General features: G+C 40.4%; 1 protein-coding gene across 13 annotated transcripts in view; it reads left to right on the top strand.

The window, feature by feature from the left end:
• The window catches only part of LOC146353871 (cholesterol transporter ABCA5-like), an 84,399-nt gene extending 64,674 nt beyond the window's left edge, over positions 1-19,725 (top strand). For 11 of the 13 annotated variants that reach the window (XR_014788198.1, XM_084837530.1, XM_084837534.1 and 8 more), the window contains 7 exons: positions 895-970; positions 3,260-3,354; positions 6,450-6,569; positions 6,719-6,868; positions 16,142-16,221; positions 16,745-16,800; positions 17,143-19,725. Coding sequence is in view for 10 of the 13 variants with exons in the window: in XM_084837530.1 (XP_084693656.1) it covers positions 895-970; positions 3,260-3,354; positions 6,450-6,569; positions 6,719-6,868; positions 16,142-16,221; positions 16,745-16,800; positions 17,143-17,247 (682 nt within the window). In the remaining 3 variants the exon portion in view is untranslated. Of the gene's footprint in view, positions 1-894; positions 971-2,774; positions 3,024-3,259; positions 3,355-6,449; positions 6,570-6,718; positions 6,869-16,141; positions 16,222-16,744; positions 16,801-17,142 lie in introns of those variants that run through there. The other 2 variants (XR_014788196.1, XR_014788197.1) reach the window with 2 other exon arrangements.
• Positions 19,726-19,961: the final 236 nt, after the last annotated feature.

Raw genomic sequence — 19,961 nt, 5'->3', positions numbered from 1 at the left:
TTTCTGTAAAATGTATCCTTATTCCTAAATACCTAACATGGATGTGGTTTCCACTGGGTGCCCTACTCCATTATGGAATATAAGAGCTTTCATCAAGTGTGATGGAGTCACTCATGTGAAACTTGGCACAGTTTTAAAATACTTGGAAATGGGACTGAGCCTTTTCTCACAACTTTCCAGCATTTTTAAAAGGTATTTTACACAGGTGTACCTTTCACACTCGACCACTGATTCAAAAGAGGAGGTGAACCAAAAAAGGAGACTCAGTGCCTCCAAATGGTTTTATAGAAGTAGAATATTTATTGTAATACATTGAATGTCCAGGATCTATGAGTATGCCCCACTTTACTCCTACTAAAGGAGGTGGGGAAAAATAGATTAAAATTTTCTTGCCCCTGAAGAAAGTGATACTTTGACAGGAATTGTGCATATTGTAGTAATTTTTCTACTACTCAGCGTAATTTTGAGGCTTGATCTCAAACCAGTTGAAGGGCTTAGCCTTTTTTCCACTCAAACTGTAACACATTGCAAGAGTATCTGGAAAATTCTTCACTTCGAAATAATGTTCGCGATGCGTGCCATAATCAGGAAATGTAACAGAAGTATGAATCATTCTAAATCTTAAGGGAATGGACCATTCACAATGGGTGGGGGCAGCGAAAAGGGATTAACTAATGCTAAATCCATCACCTTTGCCTTTCCTCCTTATTGGACAGTTTTCACCATGTATCTGCTGTACAGACAAATAACATAAATCTAACTAGCACAGTGAAAAAGAAACATAATGAACATATTCTGAGATTTTAAAGTTCTCTGTTGCTGGTTGTTTAGAATGCTAACAGGCTTAATATATCACTTTCAAGACTACAAAAATGTGCATTTGGTTTTCTGCAGCATTTCCAGTGCGCTTGACTTTAAGGAACACCTGCAGAAAAGAACAAAGAAACTTGGGGCAGGAGTCAAACGAAAGGTATTTTATTGTTAAAAGAAGTTGAATTTTCAATTCATACTAAATGAAACTAAGGATGGGATGACCATTTGACTGTGTGAGCATCCCTGTTTAAATTGCTGCAAGCAGAATTGAGGTGGGCACAGCTCAAACAGCTTCCTTCAATACCTCTTACCCATTTTCTCTCTCCCTCAGCTATCACATTTTGCCTCCTTAGGAAAATTGTACCCCTGGAATTTAGACCACACTAAGGTGCAATTCTGTGCTCCGCAGGAGGGTGCCCAGAACTCCTTGGATACTGTGGACGTCCCCTTCTGTGCATTGGGCAGAAAGTTCCTCCCTCAACCGCATCAGAGCTTCCACCACCGTAGCTGCTCCACCAGTGATAAGGGCAAAAAGGAGGCATTCTACAGACAGTGGTGCATCCAAAGGGATAGTATCTAGTGTTAGCCCTGCTTAGAATAGACCCATTGAAATGAATGAGACTTGTTAGTCATGATTAACTTAAGTCTCATTAATTTCAGTGGGTGTGCTCTAAGTAGGGCTAACATTGAATACTACCCAAACTCCCTTTCTTTCCCAGACATGCCCCCAGAATGGGAGAAAAATTATGCAAGCCCTGGTACTGGCATTATTCTCTCCCTTTGAAACCAATGGGAGGGAAAACAAACAAAAGGAAAAATCAAACCAGCAAAAGGGGGGGTGGAAGCTGGCCCCCACCTTTTGCAAGATTGCAGACAGAAAAAGTTGAATGTCAAAAAAAATTGAGAGATATTAATTCTAAAAACATTTTTATTTTTCTAAAAAATCAAACAGATTATTTATATAACATGATATGATTCCTAACAGCATAGGGAAAAAAACAGTAGTGGCAGTGGTAGCAAGGATAAATGTTTCTAAAGCTTTAAGGATTGTGAAGGAGCATACTTTTAAATCCAAAATCTTACCCAGCTGAACTTTCCAGGTGTCCCAAATAAGAAGTCAAGATGAGGACAGATGTTCTCATCCTAAAATATCTGGTCACTGACACTCATACTTATCTACTAAATTCTGATGAGGTTTCAAAGAATCACTAATTTGAAAAGAATCATTGAACATTGGTATCTAATAATGAATTGTTTAAGTTACAGATTATAAGCTCCCAGTTTCTTTCTCTCCTTTTGTCAGCTTTTCCAAACAATTCATTACTTCCAGTTCCACAAACAAGACTCTTAAGTTTAGATCATACTTGCGTTTCCTTTGGTTGGCTTAAATCCAACATCACACAAGCAGACTTCCACTCATGCAACAGGACTTCCTCCCTCTAGCCCACTGCACGTCTTCCACATATTCCCTGGCAGGTCCCCCAACCCTCGGGAGCAGATTTGGGGGGCATAGGGGGGAGGGGAAACCTGTTCCACCAGCAGTTTCTATTCTGCTGGTGGACAGTCAGGGTTGGCTACAACCCTTTGATCACCAGTGTCTTCGGATGAGTTTTATTATTAAGTTTTATGCTTAAAAATATTTTCTCTCATCTTTCTGAAAATCTTCTTTGATTAACCTACTCTTTCTCTGACCTCATCCTTGTTTAAGCTTCTTAATCTTACTAGAGACAGAGAGAGAAAGACAAAACATCCTAGGTAAAAAGTTTAAAATTACCTGTAGTGCAAAATTCTTAACAAAGTTCAGGTGAGCTAAAGGTAACTAAGTTGCCAGAGTGGAACTGAATCAAGCAAGAACGTAAAAACAGGTTTTTGCTGCATTTACAGTGCAAAGGTTTCTGGGATAAGACTGAATCTGATCCCAGTAACAAAAGTGGAATTGAGTCCATATCTTTCTCTAATAGCTGTGACACAACAACAAAAATCTCACCTTGGGGAAAGTGAACAGATTAGCAGGCAGCAGAGAGTTCCAGTCATGCTCTTAGTGTCTTTTCCTCTGGGGGAATGGAGCTGGACTATTAAACCTCATCACTCCCTGCAAAAAATGGCACTCAGAGTATAATTTCCAGTCAATGAGAGGACAAATGGGTATCTCCTGTTGGAGATGTTTGGGCCGTCATGCCTGCTACCTACTTCCTCACCCCTTTCCTAAGGTAAGGGATTATTTTTCCTTGTGGGAAAGAGATGGGATAGCAGGTGGAGAAGGGGTGTCAATGCACTCTCAAATGATAAACTTGAATGCTTGGAGAACTCCCTTAAGGTATTCTGAGCATGTGATTTTAATCCTCATAGGGTGCAATGCATTTTGGGGGACAGCACAAAGCTACTTGCCTGTTTCTAGAATAAACAGCCATCAGATTAATATTTCCTTTCCTTTTCTCTTTTTTAGTTATGTTTTGCCTTGTGTATGCTTGGTAACCCTCATATTGCTCTACTAGATGAGCCATCTACTGGTATGGACCCTACAGGAAAACAGCATATGTGGTGAGTACCACAAAATGGCATGGAGTCTGTATTTTTGCATGGAATATTACAGCAATATATTTATGTAGTTAAAGATAGATCCCACCCTTACAGCATCACTTTCCAGAGGGCTAACAAAAGCCATTAATCATTTTAAAAATCAATACAGTAAAACAAAAATTGACAGAAGCATAATTTAAAATGGTAGCAACACAAATTAAACAACATTTTTAGTAATTTCCAGAGGGATATCCTTGTTAGCCAGTTGTAGCAAAACTAACAAACAAAGAAACTTGTGGCACCTTAAAGACTAATACATTTATTATGGTATAAGCTGCAGGTTTATTTATTTATTTATTTATTTTATTAAATTTATTAATCGCCCATCTGGCTGGTCACCCAGCCACTCTGGGTGATGTACAACATATAATAAAACAGTTTAAAACAATAAAATTCTACAATAAAAACATTTTCTAAAATACCCTAACCCACCCCAAATGCCTGCCTGAACAACCACATTTTTAATGCACAGCGGAAGCTCATTAAAGAGGGGACATGACGGAGTTCCTTAGGGAGGGAGTTCCACAGAGTGGGGGCCACCACAGAAAAGGCCCTCTCCCTCGTCCCCACCAGTCTAGCTGTCCTGGCTGATGGGACGGAGAGAAGGCCATCTGAGGCTGATCTTGTTAAGCGGCCTGTCTGGTGTTGCTAGAGGTGCTCCTTAAGATAGGCTGGGCTGGAACCATATAGGGTTTTAAAGGTCAAAACCAACACCTTGAATTTGGCCTGGAAAACAACTGGTAACCAGCGCAACTCCTTCAGCACTGGAGTGATGTGATCTTGCCGGCGGCTGCCTTTAATCAGGCGAGCCGCTGCGTTCTGTACCAGCTGCAGCTTCCGAACTGTCTTCAAGGGTAACCCCATGTAGAGCGCATTACAATAGTCTAAACGAGAGGAGACCAGGGCATGTACTACCGATGGGAGCAGATGGTCGGGAAGGAAGGGGCGCAGCCGCCGTATCAGATGGAGTTGATACAGCGCTGTCCGGCTCACAGCTGACACCTGAGCCTCCATGGACAGCTGGGAGTCCAAAATGACCCCCAGGCTGCAGACCTGGTCTTTCAAGGGTAGCCGTACCCCATTCAACACCAGGTCGACATCCCCCAGCCTCCTCTTGTCTCCCACCAAAAGTACCTCGGTCTTGTCAGGGTTCAGCTTCAGCTTATTCCTCCCCATCCAGCCACTCACCTACAAGCACCATGGCACCTGCGGAGACCTACCGCTGCACCTGTGAGTCTCTTTAGTGACTCACAGGCAGTATGTCTTTGTGTTCATGTTGAAGAACATGAGCAGGAAGGTACTATTTCACTCACGTCCTGCTTGTGGGTTTCCCATGGGCAGCTGGTTGGCCACTGTGTGAACAGAATGCTGGACTGGATGCACCCTTGGTCTGACCCAGCAGGGCTCTTATGTTCTTATGGTGCCGACCAGGCTTGCACCTTCCAGCCTGCTGCTGTTTCTACCACCAACACAATCTTCCTCACTCTACAGGGTGACGCAGTACATTTTGGGGGATCTAAGTGAACATGAGTTGCGGATGGGAGCCAAGTGGGTCCCATACAGAAGCAGCAGCAGCAGCCTGAGGAATGGTGGGGCGGGGGGAGGTATGAATTTATTATTATTACATTTATATCCCGCCTTTTTTCCTCAAGGAACCCAAGGCAGCATACATAATTCTCCTCCTCCATTTTATCCTCACAACAACAACCCTGTGAGGTGAGATGGGCTGAGAGTCTGTGACTGGCCCCAAGTCACTCAGTGAGCTTCCATGGCCAAGTGGGGACTAGAACCCAGATCTCCCAGCTCCCAGTCCAACACTCCAGCCATGTGTTGTCCCAGCCGTGGGCATTGAACTCTTAGGTTAGAGGTGCCAAGATAGTGATAAATCAGATTCCAAGGTTTACTTACAAGGAGACTTTATTGGGTAACTTACAGCACACAGGCGTACCCAATGGTTGGATCAGACCGCTTCTCTGAACCATGAGCCATTGGGTCAAATGGGTTTTATACCATACATGTTAGCAATAAGGCAACACGACACTAGCAAGCACCCCTAGCGTTCATTCCCAGCTTAAACTAACAGCACTTGGTTCTCAGCACAGCCACCTGTAAACAAACTTCGCTTCCCAGGCAGAGTGCTTGATTACACTCTCACTCATTAGTATGGAATATGCTAGGCCGCACTATTGGCCCTTTGAATCATCTTCACATGCTCAGAGGCTTACTAGCAAGGCTTATTATTGCAACAATAATGAACTTAAGCAAGCATGGATCTCTAGGCCTCTGTAACACTACAAATGACTTGGCTATGCTCCTGGGGCCAGTACATGCCACTATGCCACACTGGCTCTCATGGTAAACTGATGGAGGTGGGGAAAAAGGAGAACAGAGCAACCGGGGAGGAGTAGAACAGAATGACCAAGAAGAAGCAATGTAATCATGTGTGGAGGAGGAGGTTAAAGTGCAACTGGCGGGGTCGGGGAGGAGGAGAGCAGAGTGACCAGGGAGCAAGGGAGGAGGAAAAAAATACACAGAAAAATACAATATGCCAAAATAAAAGTGTTAGTCTTTAAGATGCCACAAGACCCTTTGCAGACTATTTTGAGGTAGCTGCCATTTTTCTCTTCGGAATGTCCAGGAAAATTTTGGGGGAAAAGAAAATTGCAGCTAATAGTTGTCTTAGGGAACCTCAGCTGCTGCTGCAGAAACAAAGAAGAAGTTTAAAATTAGAAATCTATTGCCATCGCCAGTAATAAATCCCTTCAGACCTCCTGCTGCCAGTTGTCAAGCCAAAGGGTATTTTTGAGAGATCTGAGTAACTTATAAATGATGGCCAGGATGCTGGACCTACCTGGCATTCTTGGGGAAAGGGTGCAAAAATGTTTGGCTAAGGAAAAAGTATGTGTGTGGTGGTGGATTTGTCCCTTCCTCGCATCTCCAGCTTGCTAAGTCATGTCCCTTACTTGTGACTGCTATGAGAACCACTCAAAGAGCACCAGTTTGCAGGTTAGCCACTCCACATTTTCACTAAGTATTTCTTGTGTGTATTTTTTTAGGAAAGCAATTCGAGCAGCCTTTAAAAGTAAAGAGAGAGCAGCCATTCTGACAACTCATTATATGGAAGAAGCAGAGGCTGTCTGTGATCGGGTAGCAATCCTGGTGTCTGGAAAATTAAGGTATTTCTTCCACACGTAGCGGCACCTTTTGGGGTTCAGATTTATGTTTAAAACAGCATAAAGGTATTGACATTAAATTCACTTTTAAATTAATTAAATTCACTTTTCCCTGCCTATCTCTTTTACTCCCTCCTGTAAACAACTGGTAGGTGTATTGGGACAGTTCAACATCTCAAGAGTAAGTTTGGCAGAGGATATTTCTTAGAAATGAAATTAAAGCATGTGCCAGACACACAGAAGAAGGAGCATCTTCAGAGGGAGATTTTGCGCATTTTTCCAAATGCAAGTCATCAGGAAAGGTAAAAGGCCATAATTACAAATAGAGTGTGCGTATGTATGTATGTATGTATTTATTTCATTTCCATGTTGCCCAATAGCCAACGCTCTTGGGCTGGTTCACAAAAGTTAAAGAGAATAAAGAAGCTCGGTTGCTTCCCTAGTTATGCTCCCTGTGGGGGTTGGGGAGGGAAACCAAGGCATGATGGGTTGGCACACACCTGCCAACGATAGCACAGTGCACACCCCACTGTTTGGTCTCACCGCAGGCCCCACCTATCTGTTAATCGGCTCTGCACAGGTCCAGCAGCTGGTAAAACCTCAGAAGAAGATATTGAGTCTGTTTTAACTAGTTGAAAAGATCTCTTTCATATAGAGCCAAGTCGAGAACTCGTGGTTTTGCAGCTTCTGATAGAGTTTGAATTTTAAGCATCTTGAGTTCAAGCTTTCTAAACTTGGCAGTTATACCAGTCACTGAAGCAGTATGAGTTTAGGCACTAATATGCTGATCCTGAAGTTTTCGAAACAGGTCTTTGTTCCTTATTATAACCCCAGAATAGATTTGTTGACTATAACAACATTTGCTAAATCTGTAGGTACATTACATTCCCAATGGTTACTGAGTATGACATTTGATCCATCGTTTAAACTTAAAATAAATGTATATTTTTTTAGCAATTTCACTAATAATTCCATTACATCATTCTTCCTCTCCTTGAGAGTTACAAAATTCCACAGTTTCCACCTGATCATGGAAATATCTAAAATATTGACTTTGGGGGGAAATTGTTTTGGAGAATGCTGGAGAATATCACAGGATATAATTTAACAGTTGATCTCAGGTTATTTTGTTTTATATTATCTGGTAGTATTAAGGTTGAGGTTTACCAAGAGGAGATGGAAAAGAGATCAACTTTACCACTTTTAACTGCTGTTAAAACATCAATTAAAGATGGAAACAAAAAGACAGAGTGAAAGATGAGGGTATGGGATATATGTTAAAACTTACAAATATCATCAGAATAAGAGGAGGTAGATGGAGAAATAAAGGTTTTATTGATAAATGGTCTATGTTTGTTTTATTTTGGAATAATAAGGTTCAGGACATGGTACAACTATGTAATTTACTGGAAATTTTGTGAAATACTGTATAGTGAGAGTAGAAATAGGCTGAAATATGTTTATTTCTATTTGCCTAAGTTCAGAATATATGAAATAAATGTGTAAAGATGAAAATTTCAAGACACTATCTTTTGCAAAGACTTAATCTTGACACTGAGTTACTTTTAAAGGTGTCTTCTATAAAATTATGACTTGGTATTACTTTAGATGAAGTCACTTGTTACATATGTGTACAGTGAATCCCACGTTTACTACATCCCGATCACGTATATTTTCTCTGATGGATGTAATTCTACTTACACAAAGTCCTGCTGACAACTGGTGTTTTAATAATAAATCTTGGTCTTACTTCTTCATGTCTCTGTATATCATTAATTAGGAGAAGACTTGTTTGCTATTTTTCATTGTTCATTCCTGGAAGTGATCTTTGTGTTAGGGAGCAATCCTATGGCTTTAGGGAGCAATCCTGTGGCCATAGGATATCTTGTTTTCTGGGAACTGACCTCGGAGCCCGCACTTGGAGGTCGGTTCCTGGAGAACCGACCTGCCTCCACTTCTGCGCTGCCTCGGAGGCAGTGCAGAACAGCCCCATCCTCCATGCTTGCAAGAGGAGTGTGGAGTGGCCAAAAGGGGGCATTCTGGGGGGCATTTTGGGGCGGGGAGGGCAGAAATGCCTGTACAACACATCCTATGTGTCATACAGCAGCCTCCTCCCTCGCTCAGCCCTCCCATGGCTAGACAGCTGCAATCACCTGTCTAGCTGAAAATGCAGGGCAGGAGAAGCACGGTGGGAACAATCCCCTCCATACTTCTCCCGCCCTGCACTGGATAGGATAGGAACCTTTGAGTTCGGAGGCGGCCGCCTATCTGAATAGGACTGCACCCTTAGTGTTTTAGGTTGCTCACATAAATCCAGAGTTTTAATCTCTATAATCTGAATCTATCCCATTATTTTATTAGTGGGTGGCATTGCCATATAATTAAGCAGATTTATTCACTTGTGTCTTTTGACATTGCACAATACTTCATTAAAAAATAAAGTGTATAAACATGCTTTGTTATTTTGGAAGGATTTATGAACCAAGATCCAGTTATCTTTCCTTCAAACTTCATTTACCTATGAGGGCTTTGAATTTTTTGGCTCACACGTTTTTCCAGTCGCAAAATTGCATTCCAGGAATGTCTTTCTTTCATTAGTCCGGTTATTCTTCCATTTTTCACTTTTACCAGGGCAAAGTTCTTCAGAACAGTTATGACTATAATATGGTCAACTAAGCGAGGCTGGAAATCTTGGTTGATTAACAACAACAAAAGTGATGTTAATTCTTGAAAAAATAAAGTATTTTCCTTGATTATTTCAACCATAGGGAAGGGACTGATTCCATAATATTCCCATTGTCTTATTCTTGACACAGGTAGTGAGAAGAGTCTTGAGTTGACCCTGTCTTCCCTTCACTTCAGCAGGTGCTGTTGTAAAGGTCTATGGTCCAGAATATGGCTCCTTGGTTTCCTCTTCTGCACATCAGAATTTGATAATTCCCTATCATGGCATCTTCATTTCAAGTATAATTTCTGTTGTCTCAGTTGACATTCAGATACTAATACAGTTACTTATTTGACTTTGTTTCAGCTGTTGTACTTGGCCTTACACATTGATCAGCTATTTCATTAGCAGACCACATTCACATCAATTCATATTCCACATAATAACACAGTCCCACTGTGGAATAACACATATCAGCTTGATAGTTCCTTTGTCTTTCTGGTCCATGAATAGGGATTTCAAAATTGTATTAGAATTGTATCATTCTTCCATGTCTTCATTTTGCATTTTAGCAAATGTTACTGAGTTTCTCGTGTCTTCAGGGAATGCTGAAGTGCAATTTGAGCACTATCAATATTCAAAGCAGCTAAAAAGAAAAATATGCCTTGATCTTTGGTGGATTTCTGAAATGTCATTATTTCTAGGCCATTTTAATATCTAATTCCCCATCTTGAATCCTTATAATCAGACATAAGGGGTTTTATTAAAACCATTTCCTTCTTCTCTTGTAGTCTTGATGGAGGATAAGGCTTCATGTACTTTTCAGGAATTATCACAGAATAATTCATCATATACTGGTTTGTATTTTTGTGAAGCCCGCTTACAATTATCAGTAGTCAATTGTTGTTTCTCTTGGCTCAGCTGGACCTTCACAACTATACTATATATGCACTCCTGTCTTAATTGCAGTCTCAGCATATAACGCTCTTCTGGATCAGGTGGCCAGGCATCAGGAATCCAAACGTAAGGCTTAAGAGCATCAAATTTTCCAAGCAAATTTTTTTTAATCGTACTTCTGCCAAGAGACACCAAGAGGGTGGCAAAGATTCCAAAGAAGTTTGTAAATCAGGGGTACAGAACCTCAGTCCCTCCTCCCATTCTGGCCCTCCAGCATTCCCCAGATGGCCATGCCTCTTTACCCCAACAGCCAATTTTGGGCTCCATTTTCCCCCTATTCTAAAAGGTTGAAATGCCTCTCTTAAGACTTACTTACTGGCAGTAAGAGCTTTAAGCTAAATTATGCTTGTATTTCTTACATTTTAGCCCCACCTTGCCTTCTGCCCCACACCTTTTGCCTTCAGACCCACCCACCACTGGAATGCAGCCCCCAAGAGCTTCTCTAAAATGGAATTTGTCCTCAGGCTGAAAGAGATTCAACACCCCTGTTGTAAATTAATAACATATAACAATTTATGGGGAGTCATCCCTAACCAGCTCTAGGGAGGTGATTCAAACCAAGATGTACGTAAGGGATTAATAAATACTGTGCCTGAAGTCTTTTTTCTTAAAGCTTTGTGAGTGCTCATTTTTGCCTTTGCATTCTTCCCTTCCACCATCCCACTACTTTGTGGATGAAAGAGAGCACCATGTTTCAAGATGATTCCCATCGTTGCTGCTCAATCAGACAGCATAGGGGAGAGAAATGCTGAACTCCTGCAGAGTTGAACACCCTTAGATGTCCCAGGCCTGTGAAGGATGTGAAAGTGATCATGGTGATTTCAGTAGTCTAAGACTGAGTGGGTTATCAAATCCTGTACGTGCATCAATAAAAACCAGTACATTTGCATGCCCATGAGAGGTGATAAGGGTTCAGTAAAAATCATGTGAATTAACTCCTAAGGAATAAAAGGATATCTTTTATAATATATGGAGATCTGATGGCAGTCCTTGAATTAACTTGATGGCATATCATACACTGGACACTATATTTGAGAAATGACCTTATTGATGTATATGTTCCACACTATCATGTGGCTGGGCAATTTAAATATCTGCTTTGCCAGCAAAGCAGAAAAGATTTTTAAAAAATCATCAACCACAAGGGGTGCTCAGATAGTTTGTCTGTAAAGACATAGTCTCTTGACACTGGCTAGCAAGACAGAGGTTTCTACTTTTGGTGGGTTCAACTTTACCATATAAACATTTATACCCTCTTTTATTTCATATTTATAACACCTTAGGAATCTTGAAAGATTAGGTAATTCTGAAGTAAGACATTATACAAGCTTGTTATGTAACATACCCTGACGCCTTTATTTCTTCTTAAATTATGCTATTATATTTATTTGCACCTTTTTGTGATGCTGCTTGGGCTAACATATCTGCAACCATGTGTCATTCAAAAATGGGACTAGTACCAGATTTATTTGTTCTTCAGCAAAGATATGAGTCATTTTAATTTCTGGTTTTGCATGTTTTAAGGTTATGTCATTGGCTGCATGCCCAGAGAGGCAGCATCTGATTGGGTCAGCTCACTACTAATCAAACTTAGCAAACAAAAAGGCTCTAATTTGAAATCGGGTGTCACGGGGTTGCAGCTTCAACTGGCTGGCTGCTGCCTGCAGCGCTTTCTTTTGGCACTTCAACAACATCATCTTTTAGGATCTTAAATAGCTCAGCTGGAAGACTGTCATCTCCGCTAGCTTTGTTGTTAGTAATGCTTCCGAAGGCCCACTTGACTTCACTCTCGAGGATGTCCGGCTCAAGTTCAGTGACCACAGTATCATGGCTATCAGGGACATTCAGATCTTTCCGTATAGTTCTTCTGTGTATTCTTTCCACCTCTTCTTAATCTCATCTGCTTCTGTTAGGTCCCTGCGTTCATTGTCCTTTATCATGCCCGTCTTTGCACAAAACGTTCCCTTGAGATCTCCGATTTTCTTGAAGAGATCTCTAGTCTTTCCCATTCTATTGTTGTCCTCGCTTTACATTGTTCATTTAAGAGGGCCTTCTTGTCTCTCCTTGCTATTCTCTGGAACTCTGCATTCAGTTAGATATATCTTCCCCTTTCTCCCTTGCTTTTCGCTTCCCTTCTTTGCTCAGCTACTTGTAAAGCCTCATCAGACAGCCACTTTGCTTTCTTGCATTTCTTTTTCTTTGGGATGGATTTCGTTGCTGCCTCCTGAACAATGTTACGGACCTCCGTCCATAGTTCCTCAGGCACTCTGTCTATCAGGTCTAATCCCTGAAATCTATTCCTCACCTCCACTGTATATTCATAAGGGATATGATTTAGGTAATACCTGAATGGTTTAGTGGTTTTCCCTACGTTCTTCAATTTAAGCCGAAATTTTGCAACAAGAAGCTCATGATTTGAGGCACAGTCAGCTCCGGGTCTTGTTTTTACTGACTGTATGGAGCTTCTCCATCTTTGGCTGCAAAGGACATAATCAATCTGATTTCGATATTGACTATCTGGTGATGTCCATGTGTAGAGTCGCCTCTTGTGCTGTTGGAAAAGAGTGTTTGCTATGATCAGCGTGTTCTCTTGACAGAACTCTATTAGCCTTTGTCCTGCTTCATTTTGTACACCAAGGCCATGCTTGCCTGTTATCCCAGTGATTTCTTGACTTCCTACTTTAGCATTCCAATCCCCTATGATGAAGAGGACATCTTTTTTTGGTGTTAGTTCTAGAAGGTGTTGTAGGTCTTCATAGAACCGATCAACCTCAGCTTCTTCGGCCTCAGTGGTTGGGGCATAGACTTGAATTACTGTGATGTTGAATGGTTTGCCTTGGATTCATAGACCATATGCCACAATAAATAAATATACTGTGCCTTCACAAAGGTAGTATCTGATTGGTTCAGCTCACCGCTATTCAAACTTAGCAAACAAAAAGGCTTTAATTTAAAATGGGCATCGCGGGGCTGCAGCCTCACTTGGCCACTGCTGTGGCATTTTCCTTTGGCAGCAGCATGGCAGGAGGAGGAGGAGCCACTGCTGTCCCACCCACTGCATCGCCTGTCAGGTCATTTTGGTATTTCCCCAGACCATGGGGAACTTATGCCCCATGGTCTGGCCCTAGAGGTGCCAGGGACTGCTGTTCTTTGTAAAATAGCAACAGACCAATCCATTGGGAGAGGGGGAGGAAAAATCCATGGCAGGAGACCCACCACATCCTAAGCTATGCTGGATTGTGCCAGCCAGGGCAGAAGGTCAGGAGGCAGAATCCCTCCTGCCCACCATTGCCTCCAGTGGGAGATAATTTATTATGCCAGGTCTTGGGCTGGAATAGTTACCAGCCTTGTTTGAGATATGTCTGGGCAATGAAGGAGCCTAGACACACTCCCGAAACTGGGCAATGAAGGAGCCTAGACACACTCCCGAAACTGCCCCGTTTTCAACAGCACCACCAGCACATGACCACCAGTGGGACAGCCAAGGTGGGAGATAGATCTGCTACAGCCCAGGAAGGACCTCCATGGGTGAAGGGGGATCTGAATGTCCATCAGTCCATCAGCAGTCTTCCCAGGGAGCGTGGGCTTGTTCCTTAAGCATAGCCACTTCAGCTGTTACTGAAAGGGTCATCACCTGTGACTCTTGCACTAAATTCAGATGTTTTCAGGATGACACGATGGATTGTATGCCGTAATCCAATTTCAAAAGCTCTCTAGAAGTTAGGCAGTTAGAATCAGCAACAGCTTGTAATCTAATTGTCAAGGCTTGCAGTGTTACTTGATTCCAAAGTGTTCAACAAGTTTCAAGGCATACAAAGGTTTTACAAATTCTGCATGATTTAGAACAAATAGCCTGACAAAGCGTTTAAAATCCTCAAATGGACTTTAACTCTTCTAGGCTGCAATCGTATGGTCAATAGAAGGAAGTCCCAGGGTCCATAGGATATAGCTGACCTCCCTCTCTATAGACAAAGATGGAGGTCTACCCTCAGATGTCTTCTTAATGTGGCGGCTGGAACTTCTGGCATTGCTCACCCACCTTCAGAGCTCTGATGGCAGTAAGAGCCCAAAGAAGGTATTCCAGGGACATTCTGGGGTGAATCATGTGAGGCTCTCCTTCCATTGGCACAGCCCTGGAACAGCAGAGAAAGCACTGTCTGCATAAGCCCAGAATGGCTTTAGATTTGGTGGTTCCTCTGCCACAGATTCTACCTCTGCCACCACATTAGGATTGCTTTGCTGAAGTCTTCGACCTAGATTGTAAAATAGAGAGGAACATCTATCTGAAAGAATTGGTCCTTTTTCTTGCCCAGAAATTTTAAACCCACCCATCCCATCTATTTAATTGCGTGCAAAATAAGTGTTTTTTTTAATGATACTGCCAAGAGTTGGGAATTTAAAACTTTGAGATGTTTGTATCACAAGGATTCTTGTATCACAAGGAAAAAAGAAAGTTTAACAAATTTTCTCTTTCTTTGCACTTTACTAAAGATGACAGTAGATGTCACTCGTGGTCTGTTAAGTCAATGTTGCCCATGCTGCTGTGTTTTAGTTTTGTCTTTATACTTCTAGTTCTCTTTTGATTACTGTTTTTAGCCTCTGCTCTTTTTCACTGATTGCTTATTGTGCTGGTTCTGTTTTTTAAACATAGATTTTATCTTCGTTTTTATTCGACACTGCCCTGAGAGTTTTTAGCAATAGGGCAACTAATAAATATTGCTCATAAATAAATAAGGACAAACGCCTAGTGTATTAAACAACTAGTTCTTTTATGGTCAAAGCATTGCCAAGACTCAGATTGTGATGTATGTCTTTTAAGAAAAATAATGCTTCTTCACTTTATTATATGTATACACTTTTGTTCTGCTTTTGTATTAATAATATAAAATTTATCTTTACTTACAGTTTACTTGAGAAGAAAGTTTAGTTTAATTCTTCCTTTTCCCCCCACAGATTTTTTCACTTGCTTAATATTTCTTGGAAATGGAGTTCATTTTATTTGTGCTTATGGTGCCTCATTTTAATTTGGATTCACTCTTTCATTATTACTGTGAGCTGTTGCATTTATTGCTCTTGTTTGTTTTTAAAAGTAACCACTGCATATTGGGCCCCTGGAACCTATTTTCCAGCATTATTTCTAATATAAACACTTTATCATGGTCAAGAGTAGTAATACAGCCTAATCTTTCTCTCATTTGATTGATTTGGCTATTCAGTTTTCCTTTTTGCTGTCTGTCTCTGTCTCTCTCTCTCTCTCTCTCTCTCTCTCTCCCCCCCCCCCCCTAGTTCTTTAATTCAAGTTAAGCTTAACTTTCAAATTTGGTTTTCTCACTAGGACGGATTTTTTTTAATTTTGCAAGCCACCAGTTTAGGCACCAGTTGTCTCAGATGTTCTCAATAAATAAGCTTTCACACCCGTAGTATTTAAGCCAATCATAAATTTCTCAGCAAACTAAGAAGTGTGAAACTACTATGCAGGAAGTATACCACTAATGTGTGCCTTTAGCTATATTGGGTTATATCCAATGTTAGTTCAAGTTCAAAGTTTATTGTACTAGTCAAAGGCCATGATAAATACATCAAAGAAAGAATATACAGAAGTACAAAAATGTCAACATTATGAAATAATACAGATGTTATTTGGAATATTTTTCTTTTGAATATCATTAAGTGTATGATCAACAAGACGAGCACGCTGTGTTGAATGTCACAGCCCCAACCCTCTTCCATTCTCTCCTGGTAATTTTTAATATTTGAATACCTTCTTAAATATCTACCTAGAAATAAGTTGAAAGAACAGATAAAGCATCTAGTCTGATCCAAAACAATTGTGCCCGAGCAGCTGTAAGATAACATTATATAAATCTGCCAAACTCCTGTAACATTACTCAAGCCACTTGTGATTGTCATTGTTGTGGCATGTGCTCATGTCTTCTTTGTGTGTGTGTTGCAGTTTTGCTTCGATTTTGGCGTATAAAATTCCAAAGGAAGATGTCCAGTCGCTTGCACTGTCTTTTTCTAAACTGGAGGAAGGTGAGGCAACCGTTTACTAAGCAAACTGATTATGGTGAATCCTCCATCATCTGATTCTTAGTTATCCATCCAAATCTCCTGATAATTTGAAATCACCCTGTCAACTCCCACCCCCATCATCATGTCATCCCATAAAATAGTTACCTTTATAAATAACATTCCCTCACAGCCATAAACTATGTTTGACTAACTCTAACATCCTTAAATATTAACATATTCCAGAGGCTCCTGATTTACACAGGAGGTGCACACTGTTGTGCAACACACCCAGTGGCTTTCCCAGTCCCTGTGATGTTAAGGAATAGCTGGGTTCTTGCACCCCTGATAGGACTTTTCATGTGGAAGTCAGAACATGCCATGAGGTCTGAGTGCATATCACAGTGCCTGTGGAGCTGCAGATTGATCCATTTTTACTAGCAATAGGAGGGATAATATGCTGTTTTAAAATGCACATTTATATTAAGTCATTTTAATATCTAACTACCGTTGAGGAGTAAACGGTTCTTTCTAACATTTTTCACAGCAAAACATGCCTTTAACATAGAAGAGTACAGCTTCTCTCAAGCAACACTTGAACAGGTAATTTCATCAGACCTATTCAAAAATATAGTGCAACATATTGTTTCATGGTTTTCACATTTCTTTTTACATTTGGTTACATTAAAATAGCTTTTCATTAATTAGCTATATTCCCAGAATACATTGTCACATTGTTACAACTGTCATCAGTGGTACTGATTTTTTTAAAATAGTTTTCTAAGTACACCAAAGATTTGTAACTTAACATTGTCAGAGTTTATTCTGCTGTGAAGATGTGCAACTCTGTAGAAACCTGAGCTGCTGCTTTGCCACCAGCTCATCAGAATTCACATGGATTGTGGTTGCAATTTCATGAATTCATGAAGTTCTTACTCTTTTTAGGTATTTGTGGAACTTGCTAAAGAGCAAGAGGAGGAGGACAGTTTTGGAACACTAAACAGCACACTGTGGTGGGAACGAGCCCAGGGAGAGAGAGTTGTTTTCTGATCTGTTCCACATTGTAAAATTCAACAGCTTCACTCTTCAGGATTTTTCAGAAGAATTGTTTTTGTTTTGGTTTGTTTTCTTCAGCGTGTCCACTGACCACTATGAACTAGCAGCATATTCTCAAGCAAATCAGAGTATAAATAATACTGAGTCCCATACCTAAAATGCAAAATTGCGCCTGTTCACTTAATTTGCCTTACATACATCAACATGATAAATCCCTTTTTAGGTAGTGTAGGATATAATTTTTGATCTAGAAACTCATATTCTGAACTTCATCAGACATACAGTAGGTGATATCCATATTATTAGAAAGTGACAACCACTTAAAAAATTTGATCACAAGGCCTTTATTTTATGAAGTTTGATTTCAAGAACCACCTTCTGCAGATATAGGCAGAGTATTTTTTTAATTATTAAAGTGTATATTAGTTTTTTTAAGTACTGAGAAATAACACCATTATCCCCAATGTCCCTAAAATTGCCCCTCCATCACCCTCAACAGAACTGGCACCAACTCTTTTGATGCCAGTGTTGATTAGAACTGGCATCACCTCTTTAATATATAGTTCAGCCACACATACAGACTTAGGGCTCCTTTACACTGGGCTTTTATCCCGCTATGGAGATTGCTTACAGAAGTTTGCGGGTCCTGTACACAATGCAGCCCTCATCCAGGGAACCTCTCACTCTTTGTGAGCTCTATTGCATTGCTTTCCATGATGAGGAAAGTCCGTCATTTTTCCTTCTCTCGCCATGGACTTGACAAAACTGAGGGTGTACAGTCTTTTATTACAAATGAAACATCGCCACCTAATGGCTTTGAAATGGAACACATAGATCTCATTGAGAAGTTGCAGGATTTTTAGCCTTGTGTGATGAAGCGCTTACAAAACAGACCAATCAAATCAAATCGCACAAGAGACAAAAGATAGAGAGGGAAGGAAAGCAGAAGGGGAGGAGAGGGAAAGGTAAGGGGACCTGAGTACCAGCTTTTATATTCCCGCACAGATCTTGGATAACTAGGAGTATTTTGTGACATTAGTAAACACTCTGAAGTTTAATAATCATTTGTTTATTATGGATCTTTTTCAGAACAACATTTTGCTAAAGGCCACGTTGGCAACTTTAACAGTTACTCTGGAAATTTTGTCACAATTTTCCTCTGCACAGATGTTTATGTAAATTAAAAGCATAAGAAAAAGCACTTCCTTAAACTGCCTGTCTTTTGGCAATCATTATTTGGCCACAGTTCAGGTGTCAAGGTACACCTTGACTAGAAATAAGCCACTAAATCAGGAGTGGGCAACTTCTGGCCCTCTAGATGTTTTGGCTTACAACTCTCATCATCTCTTGCCATTGGCTGTTCTGGCTAGGGCTGATGGAAGTTGTATGCCAAAATATCTGGAAGGCCTCAAGCTGCCCACTCCAGCACTAAATAGAATACATAGAATTTAATGTATATGTATCTTTTAAAAACTTTAATCATTCTGGTGGAAATTCATATGGGAATTTCCTTTGTACAATAAATCCTGAAGTTGATCATATTTTTTTAATGAAGCTATGCATCATTTGAGTTGAGTCAGCATTGAAGGACTTGTCAATTTATGCACTGCAAGCTTTTTTAAAAAGCAGTTGTGCATCAGAATAAATGACTGGTGCATTATGCTCTAGCCCAACCTTCCCCAGTCGGGTGCCCTCAAGATGTGTTGGACTACAACTCCCATCACCCTCAGCCAGTATGGCCAAGGAGTTGTAATCTAACACATCTAGAGGGCACCAGGTTGGGAAAGGCTACTCTAGCCCCACCTCCCCCAGCCCTTTATGCCCCTTTGGGTTATAAGGTCTGGGCACCATTCACATGATCTATAACATTACAAGTATGATAGGCATCATCAGCACTTCACTCATTTGGAAGAAGTACTCTTGTCTGGGTCAAGCCACAAAAATATATTGTACTTGCACTTTAAGCCACTCTGAATTACTGCTTGTCATTCAATAACGTTCAAATACTGTCCATGTATGTATAGTGTAGTATAAGGCTACCAACTATATAGTTGTTTGTTTTTGAATGGTAAGTCTAAATTGTGTCACTGTTGCAAGTTGCACAGAAGCCTATACTGCATGCACAGGTCCATTTAAATAGCTTGCACAAATAAATAGGTTTCCTTTTTACAAATGCAAATTGTGAAAACCAAATGGCAAAATCTCTGTACATTACTTATTAGCATATAGCATGTTAAATCGTTGCATTATCTTGTTTATTTTTGTTGCATTTCAACAAAATATAAGACCTACAACATGTTTGGCAGGCTAACTTTTCAGTGTTCAGTTTTCAAGGTCTTTCCTTGATAGTGCAATTGTAGCCTTGTACTTATCATTGTTGTGACAATGATAACTATGGCAAAACAATAATGAATCTATTCCATTATCACTGGAATAAAAATATATAAGGAATAAAGATTTATGTTTGATATAGTTGTATTGTATAGTTCTGTTGTATTTGCATGTAATCAATTTTGGATTAGTAAAAAGAATAAAGCCTCTAAAAAGGAAAATGTGGGAATCACATCATCACACCGCTATTGGAAACTGAATTCATGTGAAAGCCCTATATCTCTGTACTTCACTTAAATATATACCAGACATCAGCTAAGCTCTGTGGTATATGAAGGTTAGGTGCTGGCTTCTAGCAGATTTACATTTTTTCAGCA

The sequence above is a fragment of the Heloderma suspectum genome, chromosome 2 (assembly GCF_057233095.1).
Source record: "Heloderma suspectum isolate Gila_16-S chromosome 2, 16-S_ref, whole genome shotgun sequence".
NCBI classification, from domain to species: Eukaryota; Metazoa; Chordata; class Lepidosauria; order Squamata; family Helodermatidae; genus Heloderma; species Heloderma suspectum.
Note: the sequence above shows the minus strand (reverse complement) of the source record. Positions and strands in the feature narration are given on the sequence as shown.